At 26.8% G+C, this 12,482-nt stretch overlaps 1 protein-coding gene across 1 annotated transcript; it reads left to right on the top strand.

The window, feature by feature from the left end:
- Nucleotides 1–8,932: 8,932 nt before the first annotated feature.
- LOC124936666 (acyl-acyl carrier protein thioesterase ATL3, chloroplastic-like) lies at nucleotides 8,933–9,620 on the top strand. The gene is made up of 4 exons (XM_047477183.1): nucleotides 8,933–9,032; nucleotides 9,117–9,226; nucleotides 9,311–9,406; nucleotides 9,507–9,620. The coding sequence occupies exons 1-4, from the start codon at nucleotides 8,933–8,935 to the stop codon at nucleotides 9,618–9,620; spliced, it is 420 nt and encodes a 139-aa protein (XP_047333139.1).
- The last annotated feature ends 2,862 nt before the right edge of the window (nucleotides 9,621–12,482 follow it).

A 12,482-nucleotide genomic window follows, 5' to 3' on the forward strand; every position in this document is an offset into this window, starting at 1 on the left:
TGAGCTGCAAGTGCGAGACTAAGAACTCGTTCAATTTGGTGTCGTAAACAATTCCGTTTATTCAAGTTATATTCAACACGGTAACAACTATCATTGTTCAAACTAATTAGATATTGTCATGTCCTATCGTTTGATCGCTATTCTCGAATATTTACGAGTTCGAAAAAAAAATAATTATAAAAAAAAATCATCTTCTCAATTAAATTTGCTTATAGAAAAGTTAATGGATGTGTTAGTAAATAATTATAAGAATTTAATCAGTTGGATTCGATCAGTTTGTACAATAAAACGCATAATCAAATTTTTGTCGACGGTTTGAGTTCTCAACCTACCTTTAAGTTTAAAAGTTGGTTAAAAGATCGGTTTCATCGATTCGATCCGTTTTATTAATGTGTAAAAACTTATTACTAAATAATATAAATATACAACAAGTTTACTTTAATAATGAAAATTGATTTAGTGTAAAAAAATTATTTAAAAAAATCTATTTATTATTATTTATATTTTCCAAATATATATTTTTTAATTTAATAATAGAATAACTTAAATACTAAGAGTTCTAAATATTAATTATTTCTTCGGAATAAGTTAAGTATTTTTTTTAAATTTAACAATGAGGATGATTAAGGATTAAACCATCAATAAATCAACCAATTGACATATAATCATTATGTTCAGTTTAATGATTTTAAAAAACTTTAGTCATTCGATCTAGTTACTTCAATTAGTTTTCGATTTGAAGATTTATTCAATTCGATCTAACATCAATAGAACGTTATCCCTGGCCCAACCATAGATGATCAAATTGTTGATGTGGTTATTAGGTTATCTAGATTCATTTGGTAAGTACCCATAGATGTATACCATTATTCTACTTTATAATGGTTCATTCAAAAGAGTTGCGTCAATTTCAGCCGCCACCAAATTACACTATGAACAAAAGAAATACAGAGTTTTTCATCACATTGTTTATTTCTTTAGAATTATTTTCTCTTCATGTAAACCCATAATAAAAACATATTTATAAGGAAAATATTCAAGTAATAAAACTAAAATAACTCTTGGTCAGGCCCAATTCCAAACTCAAATACAAACCTAATAAACTCTAATTAACTTCTTAGAGTTTATTATAAGTGTGGCTCCATAACTCAACAATCTCCCACTTGAAGAATAATTTATCTTCTCTCAATCGGTAACGACTCTCCATTTGGTGTCCTAACAAAGAAGACCAAAATAAGTTGCGCACAATTTCAGTTTTTCATTTGTCACAGCTTTCGTCAGCATGTCAGTTGGATTCTCACTCCCGGGAATCTTCTCAAGAGCACACTCTCCATCTTTTAATTAGCTAATCAGATAAAATAACAAACATGTATATATGCTTCATCCTGTAATGATAAACTGAATTCTTTACCAAATGAATGACACTATGATTGTCGCATCACAAATCACTCCCCCTCGTAGTCTTAACCCAATTATCGCAAAAGTGTTGCAACTACATTATCTCCTTAAAAGCCTCTATCACAACAACATTCTTTGCCTCGCAACTAGAAAGAGTAACAATTTTCTACAATTTGAAAGTCAACTAATTGCAGTACCTCATAGAGTATATATGTACCATATTGTGCTCTTCCTACTATCAACATCAACACCATTGTCAGTATCAACATATTCTTCCAAACCCATATTAGATTTCGAAAACACAAAGTGAGACTCATACTTCCTCTTAAATATCATAGTATCCATTTTACTACTTCTTAATGTTGTCTACCCATGTTGTTCATTAATCTACTAACAACTCTCACTATTTGTGATATGATTGGTCGTGTACAAACTATCACATACATAATAAAACCAGTAGTAGAGGCATATGAAATGGTGATCATGTAATTTTTCTCATCCTCTGTTAAAGGCGACTAATATTTGAATAGTCTAAAGTGACTAGCTAAGGGGTTAGTAACTGGTTTTTCATTGTACAAGTTGAATCTGTTAAGAACTGTTTTCATATATTCTTATTATGAAAGCTTGAGAACTTCTTTATCCCTGAAAATCTTCATCCTAAAGATTTGTTTCATAGCACCCAAACCTTCGTTGCAAACTTTTCAAATAATTATTTCTTTAGCTTGTTAATCTCATTCAAGTTTGTTCTATCAATCAACATGTCATCAACAAAGAGGAGTAAAATAATGTAAGATTTATCAAATCTTTTAATATAGAATCAATGATTAGCTTCACAACTTATAAAGTTGTTATCTTTAATGAATATGTTTCAAACTATATAGACTCTTCTAAAGCTTACACACAAACTCATCTTTTTCTTTGATTTCAAAGAATTGTGGTTGTCGCATTTAAATTTTTTCATCTAAATTACCGTGAAGAAAAGAAGTGTTGACATCCATTTGTTGAAGATGAAGGTCTTCTTTCAAAACCAATCTCAAAATAGTATTTATTGTTATCAATTTGACCATTGGAAAGGAGATCTCATTGTACTCAATACCTTCCTTCTATTGAAATCCTTTCATAGACAACATTGTTTTGTACTTCATGCTTTTATCATGTTTTTCTTTAATCCTGAAGATCTATTTATTGTGAAGTGCTTTATTTCCTTTTAGTAGCTCAGTGAGCTCATAAGTCTGATTCGACGTTAAAGAGTTTATCTCATCTTTCATCGCAAACTCTCACTTAATTAATTCATCATATTTTATTGTTTCCTCGTAGCATTAATGTTTGTCTCTATCTATCAACAAGATATAGTTTAAAGATGAGGAACACCTCTCGACTGATTTTCAAATTCTTGACGATCTTCTTAACTATATAACTGGTGTTTACAGATTTGCCTTTAGGGTCACGTTCTCAATGATTTCATTTTCAACAAAACTTAGGTCTTCTTTGACAGTCGATATATATTCAGCTGAAAAATCTCTCAAATCGACTGTACCAATCTCTTCCATCTTGAAATTCCCATTTAATGTCTTCCCAACACAATTTTTGTAAAGAACATGTTCATTGTAGATGGTGTTCCTTTTACGAATGATCTTTCGATTTTAATTATCCCAAAAATGATAATCAAACTCGATATCACCATAACCAATGAAAAAACACTTATTAGACTTTGGATCAAACTTGTTTTTATCATATTGATTAATATGCACATATGATAAACAACAACAAAAACATTTAAATAAGAAATGTTTACTTTTTTATTGCTTTAGGCTTCTTTTGGAATTATGAATTCAAGAGTTATAGAGGGTCCTCTATTTATGAGCAATGTTGATAGCTTCTTCCTAGAAGGCTTTAGGTAGCTCAACATGTAATCTCATATTTCTAGCACGCTCGTTCAATGTCCGATTCATTTGTTCAGCTACTTCGTTCTCATGAAGCGTTCGGGGAAAAATGTATACCATATTTATCTCATTCACAACACAATACTCTTTGAAATCTAAATTGATGTATTCATCTCCGTTTGTTTCATTTTCAACTAAAGGCTTCCACTTCTTGAAAATAACAAATACTTCAAACTTGTGTTTCATAAAGTAAACTTATATTTTTCTTGTCGAATCATCTATAAACGTCACATATTAGTGTGATATGCCAATAGAAAAAACATGTGCATGTCCCCAAACATCAATGTGTACCAACTCTAGCTAAATCTTTCTTGAGCTCCTTCCCAATCTTTAAGAAAACTTACACGTTTCTGTTTTCCAAGAATGTAGTTTTCACATAACTGATGTTCAATAGACTTCAGTTCTAGAATCTTAAAATTCTTCAAAAAAAAATCATCCATTTTTCGCTCATATGGCCTAACCTGAAATGTCATAACTCAATGTTCTTTGAGTCATCATCAACAACAACTGTGTTTATACATGTTGAATTCGTGTATAACGTTCCAGTTTTGTGACCTCGAGCAACAATTATTGCTCATTTAGTCACCTTCCACGCACTATTTCCACAACTGAAACTGTGACCTTCGTCGGCAAGTTGTGTAACAAAAATCAGATTGCGTGTTAAACCTAGAATCTGTCTAACTTTCTTAATCTTATAAACATAAATGTTTTCCATCTTCGATTTGATATCCCATGTGCCTACAATATCTAGTGGCTCACCATATGCGAGATAAACATTACCACATTTTATAGACACAAAGTTCTCCATTGATTTTTTTGTAGGTAGTGGTGTGGAAAGACGCTTCCGAGTCCAAAACTCATGATACTATCAAACTATCAACTAACATAAGCAATGCATCAGTGATAGTTTTAGTAATTGTGTAATTGGTTGAATCATTTTTATCATCAATGTTCCCTCTTCAAGTGACCCTACTTACCACAATTCCAACAATGAAATATTTTCCCACATTTGGACTGACTCCTCCTGTTGCTCAACATAGACCTACTCTTACCTCAGTTAAATTTTTTATCATTACTTATTCCCTTGTTTTTAACATTCAGGGCATAACCTTTGAACGTTTCACCAAAATCAATTTTACGAATCTCTTCAGCATAAATACAAAATTTAACTTCAGTAAATTTTATTTTAGAATTTCCAACAGAGTTACTAATTATTGTCATCATAAGTTCTCGACTATTTGGTAGAGATGCTAACAAAATTATTTCACTAATTTCGTCCCAAAAAAAATCTTAATAGATAACAATTGATTCACAATTGTATTAAATTTGTTCAAATGAGTATTGATAGAACTACCATAAATCATTCTTAAATTGAAAACATTTTCATTCAATGTATCTTGTTGTTATCAGATGGTTTCTCATACATATCAGAAAAAGCTTTCATCAGACTCATGGAGATTTTCTTTTTTGCTATGTTGTGAGCAACATTTTAGCGTTAATCGAACAACTCCCAAAACTTTTCTATCAAAGACTTTCTATTCAGCTTCATCCAGTTTTTATGCTTTCTCGCTCAAATGAAAATGAAGCCTCTTTCTGTGGATGTAATTTTCAATCTGCATCCTCCGGAACAAATAATATATTCCATCGAATCTTCCAATGTCATATTATATACTATTATCTTCTGTCGTTTCAAATGTTCTGATCTAGCCTAACAATTTTAATATCAGTTGTTATGATATAGATCCTCCAAATCTGACTTGTTTGAAACTATCTATAAAATTGCAAGAAAATAATAACACAAGAAGACACAGATTTATAGTGGTTCACTCAAAATAGTTATGTCCACTTCAGTCGGCACCATATTTCACTAGGAAGAAAATGAATATAGAATTTTGTCTCGCACTGTTTTATCTCTCTAAAATTATTTTTCTCTTCATTTAACTCTTAACGATAAAATATTTAGGGTAAACATTTAGGTAATAAAACATAAATAACTCTTGATTAGGTCAAATCACAAACCAAACACAAACTCAATAAATTATAATTAACTTATTAGAGTTTATTATAAGTATAAGCTCCATAACTCAACATATGAGAAATTATTATATATTTTGTGTGAGATGACTCCAAAATTCAATTTGCAAAAATAAATGTTCATCAAATAAAAACTTGCCTATGTAACATTATTATTTTGACTCTTTACATAATTAATAATATGAATTTTATAAATATAATTCAATATAAATAAATCTCAAAAGTTGTAAGGATCGTGAACAAGAAAACAATTAAGTGTGTTAATGATTGTTACACACACAAAAAAAAAATAAGTTTCAAGATAATACATACATTTTAAGGATCTTAATTTAAAAGTTGAAGACAAATTTTGATTAACTACTGTCAATAAAAGAAATAACTTAGTATGATTTTTTTTTAATTACTTATTTTTCCACTATTTATAAAAATTTTGATAAAAGAAAAATTGAGTTATTGATATTTTTGTAATATAAATTATTAAATGTTATTTGATATTTAAATTTAAATTTTAAAAAAAAATGTATTTTGCTATCTTAGTTTATTGATTAATTTTGATGATTAATTGAACACTTTTATATAAAGTTATTTTATCATTTCAAATATTAATGAATGTATACCACTAATAAGGTAGGATAAGAATGGGTGTCTAATAGACAAGGAAAGTACCATTAATGATATTTAATAACGTGCGATGATTCTTAAGTATACTTTTAATATTAATAGGCTGATTTGGTAACGGATATAAGTCACATCCAAATACTGATTTAAATGAATTTGCATGTGGTTTGTTAACGTGGTTGTACAAACGGGACCAACTCCAGTTCTACATATTAGTGCCATCCATCAGTCACGAACATGATTTTAATCTAGAGTGAACTTGAATTTAATTACTAAATTATATAAATATAGAGCAATGATAGGGGAGTAAAAGATTTGCAACGAATGTGTAGCGAAATAAGGTGGAACTATGACTAGATAATATAAAAAACAAAATGAATTATGTTCGTTGTTAAAAAAGAAAATTTGAAGACGTTCACTAGATTAATTTTGGATTGTAGAGACCGTGCATGAGAATTTTCACTAGTTTGACTATCTCTATTTTTAAATAATGAGTTCACTTTTTAAATAATGAAGATATCAATGTTCCATTTTTTATATACCTATACACAATTTTCAAGATTGAATATTTTATTAAACAATTGAAATGTAAAAAAAATAATTTAAAAATTAAAATAAATATTTAATCGAACCGTTAAAGATTTAGAGTAAAATTATGAAAAAGTAGAAGGAATAAAAATACTAATATAATAAATTCTCAAATTTTACATTAAATCAAACATAAATCAAATCAATTATAAATATGATATATACACTTAAGTTAACTATTATACTAATTAAAAATATGAAAATTTAAAAAAAAATAAAAAATAAAGAATTTTACCTCTCAGAAATTATGTTAACAAACAAACAAGTTGTGGAGGAAATTAAAAAGATAATCAATAATAAATTTATGAAAAATTATGATATATAAAATAATTAAAATATATACTAATATACTTGGATGGATTTTTAATTTTATTTGATATATATATATAATATATTATATTATGTATAATACATATAATATAATATAATATATTATATTGTTATATTTTTTTTAATTTTTTTTTTTTTATAGGAGTGGGCTCATCCCTCCTTAAATTCGTCTCAGCCACACCTTCTCTATAATTTAAGGACCTTGTTTGATCCTGAATTTCTTTTCATAAAACGAAAAACATGATTCTCATAAAATATAATCTTATTTCAAATAAACATAATTTACTTTAACAAATTGTAATTTGATAACAAAGTGGAGTATGCTTATGAGGGCTAATTATACAATTGTCTAGGGTTAGGGTATTCTAACCAGCACGAGAGAATTAATTTATAATTTTGTCTCATTCTATTTTAATAAATAATAAATTTGGGTCGGTGGGAAGACTAGAATTCGATTTATAATTCTATTTTTAATTTCATACGGATTGAGGTTTAATTAAAAAAAAATATGTGTTTAGAAAACTATAAAATTATAATAATTTAAATTATTTGAAAAACAATATAATAAAAAAAAATTAAATATATATTATCTATATTATTAAAATATAGGTTTGACATAATTATTATGACCACTAAGTGTCAAAAAATATTTATTAATATTTCTATTTTCATTAGAAAAAAAAATATTAGTTCGAAATTTAACTTCTAAATTCAAAAATATATATATTGTTGACATTTTAACTTTCTAAATAAAAAAAAATCTAAAAAATTTTTTAACTTCCTAAATTAAAAAACAAAATTCAAAATATTAATTTAATAAATTAAAAATAAAATTACAGATTCTACGCATTAACTTCCTAAATTAAAAAAAAAAAATTATATTTTTAACATGTTAATCATGGTATCATGATGTAAATAATAAAATAATAAAGTATCTGGTTTGAAATCTCTATCAAATAAGTAAATATTTGATAAGTAATTCTAATCTAAAAATAGTGTATTGAGAATGGTAAAATTCAAATTTCATTAAAATTCAAAATTCATTAAAATTAAAATTCTTAATTTTATATGTTTTATCAAATCTAAGAATTAGAAATAGATCCACAATTCTAAATCCAAATTACCAAACACAAACAAAAATTAGTGAATTTATATTACATAGTTAAAAACAATCAATTTTTTTTCAAAAAAATAATTTTTTAACTATTTTTTAGTGTATTTTGTTTATTATTTTTTTTAAATTAATTTTATATATTTAATAATAATATATAATTATTATTATTTTAAGATAAACTAACAATATCTAATAATTTTTTTAATTTTTAATTTAATTGATATAGTTAACTTGACCAAAGGTGGAAACTATCGGTATTTTCGTTATATATTGTACCGCAAAATATTAAAAATATGGATTGTTCGATACTAAAAATATATGAATATTTTAAAATTTTGATATTTTATTATATATTGAAATACTAAAATAATATTTATAAATTCAAAAGAAAATTATATATATATATATATATATATATTATTTTTTTAAGTAAATAAATAATAACTAATTAAATTATAAAAAAAAATGGCTATAAAATAACATGCGTAGTATTATTTGTTCACATCATTGAAACCCACACAGAAAGAAAAGGGACAAATTAGAGTTTGAACGGAATCCAATCTCTTTACTCGAGTTTCCCGCCATCACAATTCACAGATCAAAGGAAGAAGAAGAAGAAACATGTCACAAAGTCTTTTCTTTGCTCTGCCGGCAAAAGTTCTGAGTTCATCTTCGACGGGAAAGAGGTTGATCGGTGACCTCCGTCCTTTTGGAAATCCCAATCTGTCTTCACCTCCTCGCCACATCCTACCGTCGCTATCCCGGAAAGTTCTCCTGCCCTTTCTTCCTCCAGTCTGGTGTAGTAACAATCTAGCTTTTGAATTCAAGAGTGGTCAAAGGTACATGTTCCTTTCTCCTAAATTAATTAGCTTTCGTTTTTTTTCTTCTGAAAGAAAGGGTTTTCAGTATGCGTGGGTTCCATGAAATTGAGCTACAAGTGAGAGACTACGAACTCGATCAATTTGGTGTCGTAAACAATTCCGTTTATTCAAGTTATATTCAACACGGTAACAACTATCATTGTTCAAGCTAATTTAGATATTGCTATGTTTTCACGAATATAAATGCTTTGTTATTCCCTCCTTCTAAAGGACATCAAGAATTGCTGGAAGTGATAGGAATAAACCCAAATGACGTTGCTAGTACAGTCCAGGCCCTAGCTTTGTCTGAGATAACACTAAAATTCCTCAATCCACTAAGAGTACGTAAGACCTATATATGATGGGTTTTTTTGAAAATTTAATAGTAATCTGAATAACCCTCAATCAATATATATGTTATCTAGAGTGGAGACAGGTTTGTTGTGAAGGTGAGAATTTCGGATTCATCAGCAACCCGAGTCTACTTTGAACACTCAATATTCAAGTTGCCAGATAATGAGGTTTAATTTCTTCAAGGCATGTTTGTTGATTTATTAATATCTTTTGTTCAATAACATGAATCATGTTTCATTTGTTTCTTTTCTTGTAAAACAAATTAAGCCAATTCTTGAAGCGAAAGCGACTGCAATTTTGCTTGGCAAGAACCATCGCCCTATCCGAATACCAGCATATATGAGGTCCAAATTTATCGGACAAGAGGATCAATCCAACTAAAGCTAACTGTTGATTGTTGCATGCAGAGGGGTATGATATTCTATTTCAAAATAACATCTTCACTAGGATTATAAAGAGAATTAACCCTAAGTAGAAGAGATAATTACTCCTAAACATTAATAGAATTACTAAATTATGAATGAATTTTGGATTGTATAATTTGGATTACTTGGTGTTTGTTTGATATTTGTGATCGAGTTTGTTGTCGATTTAGATGATTTAACCTTATTTTTTGGATAATTGGTTTAAATGGGATAGTTGAGGACTTATCAATCAACATTCAAAAAATAATAAAAATAGGCATTTTGTGCTAACTCATAATTTTATTTTACTTTTTATTTAAACGAGATCATCCTGTTATCTCCGTCTTGCACTTCTATTTCAATTCAGGATGTAAAAATTCCAAAAAATTGAAAAAGAAAATGAACCAATTCGACAAAAAAATCGATCAAAATAATTATAAAGCGCTGAACGGAGCTCTGATCCGTTCATAATTTTTTTTACCTACCGCCGATTTGGTTGGTGAATTAGATAATAAAAAATTGACGTTATTTTGTTATTTTCTAAGTTTATGTCTTTCAAACCTAGTTATAAAAAATCACCAGTATTTATTATTTTGTATATTTTATTTTATTTTTTAAATACATTTTGATTTATTTATTATTATATATATATTATTTTTTCGTTTATTATATTATATATATATTATTTGTTTTATTGATTAAACTATAAATCGATCGAACCGATCTTATAACCAATCAAATCGAACCAACATTTAAACGTCATTCGACTGATCAAAATTTTGAATTTTTTATAAGCCGATATCAATCATTGAGGTGAATTTTTCGGTAGTAAAACGTATATATTTATCGCTAACCTCCCTAATTTCAATCTGTTCTTAAATTCATATTGTTTTCAGTTCAATTATCTTTACTCGTTGGTTACTCTAAGACTATAATAAGAGTTTAATTAGATTTAATTAGTAGATTCTTTCAAAGCTATTTTAAGGATAATGATATAAAAAACAAAGGAATTTTTATGGCATGAAGTTGTAGTCTTTAAATTAGATAGAATGTGGTTACATTTATTAAAAAAAACAGTTATTTATGAATAATATGTTTATACTTGAATAAGATCATTGCTTTCAATGTCATGTCGGGGAGTTAATTATCATTGTGAAGACTTACGAGCTCGATAACATATTAAGTAAATATTTTTTTCTAGATTAAATGAATTTTCATTGTGATTAAATGATTGTTATCATTTGTAATATATATTGAACTTTTAAAAAACAAAACAATGTTTCTCAATTAAATTTGTTTATATATAAGAAAACTAAGCATGTATTAATAAATAAATAGAAGAGTTTAAGCAATTGAATTAGACCGGTTTCAATAAAGAAATTGTCAATTCGCAACTAAATCTGCAAGTAATTGTCAAACATTGCAAATAATTCAATTGTAAATTTGCAAAATAGAGTACAATACTTGTTTCAATAACATTTGTACTGAACCCAAATATGATGCAAAAAAATCTTTTTTTTTTCTAAAACACTTAATAACAATGATTAATATAAATATGCAATAGTTTTTCAATATTATTTTATGAAAAAATTGTTGTTTTGCAATAGAAATTGCAATACGACGAATTTATTAAATAATGAAAATATATTTAACATAAACAGCAATACCTTATAAAATTATGTAATGCAATACTTTTCGTAATATCTAGGTTATTAAAAAAAGGGACAACGTATTAAGTATGTAACTCGCAAACGCACTTAACCAATTAACTAGGCGTAGAACTTGTCACCTGACGAACTTTAACTCAGGAGCTTAGAGTTAATATCCACCTCTTATTACCGCTAATATATAATGAATATATAAAAATGAAGCAATTTTAGTTTTTTATTCAATCATATCTACACTAAAAATATATTTAACATAAACTGCAATACTTTATAAAATTATCTAATACAATATTCTTTGTAATATCTTATCAAATGATAAATTATGTAATTCAATACTTTTCACAATACCTATATTTATAATTTGCATTATCAGTTGCAAATTCATCGGCAAATTTATTTGAAATTTTATTTAAAATATCCAATATATTTTGGTATATTAAAGCAACTTTGTTTGTAATTATCTTTCTTAATCCTTCGTAAGACATACCGCAATATTAACATTATATTTATGTCATTTTCACAATGTAACATTTAAAATTATATTATTGATATTCGCAATATATTCATTGGATAATTCTGCAATTATGGTGCAATTACTTTATACATAACTTTGCAATAATTTTAATAATCACTTTTAAAATTTTATTGGTATTATTTAGAATACACAATATACATATTTTTTATATAACAATTTTTAAAAATTCCATTAAATTTGTATAACCTTTTGCAACTTTCTAGGCATTATTTCAAAAATAATATTACTAATTCAATTTGTTTTCAAATAATTCCCTATTTAATATATAAATACATAACCAAAACAAACATCAATTTATGTGATTAATTCTGTGTAAAGTAACATAATTCAATACAAATTTACAAAATATATTTGCAAATTAAATCCATCAAGTAATTAAGTTCTAAAAATATTCAAAAACATTCAAAATATTTGATGCTTCACCCCATCCATTGGTATGTACATTATTCACCCCATCCAATGAGATTTCTAAAACCTTTCTCATTGTTATATCTTCATTTCTGCAAACCTATATAGGTTTAACAAAATAACTGATTAAACTTACTATCTAGTTTATTTATATATTGAACATATTATTGTAAAGTGATTTTCTTACAACATTAGCCGCCCAAGCCTGTCTCACCCCATCATGGTGCAT

Source organism: Impatiens glandulifera, chromosome 4, assembly GCF_907164915.1.
Source record: "Impatiens glandulifera chromosome 4, dImpGla2.1, whole genome shotgun sequence".
In the NCBI taxonomy this organism is placed as follows: Eukaryota; Viridiplantae; Streptophyta; class Magnoliopsida; order Ericales; family Balsaminaceae; genus Impatiens; species Impatiens glandulifera.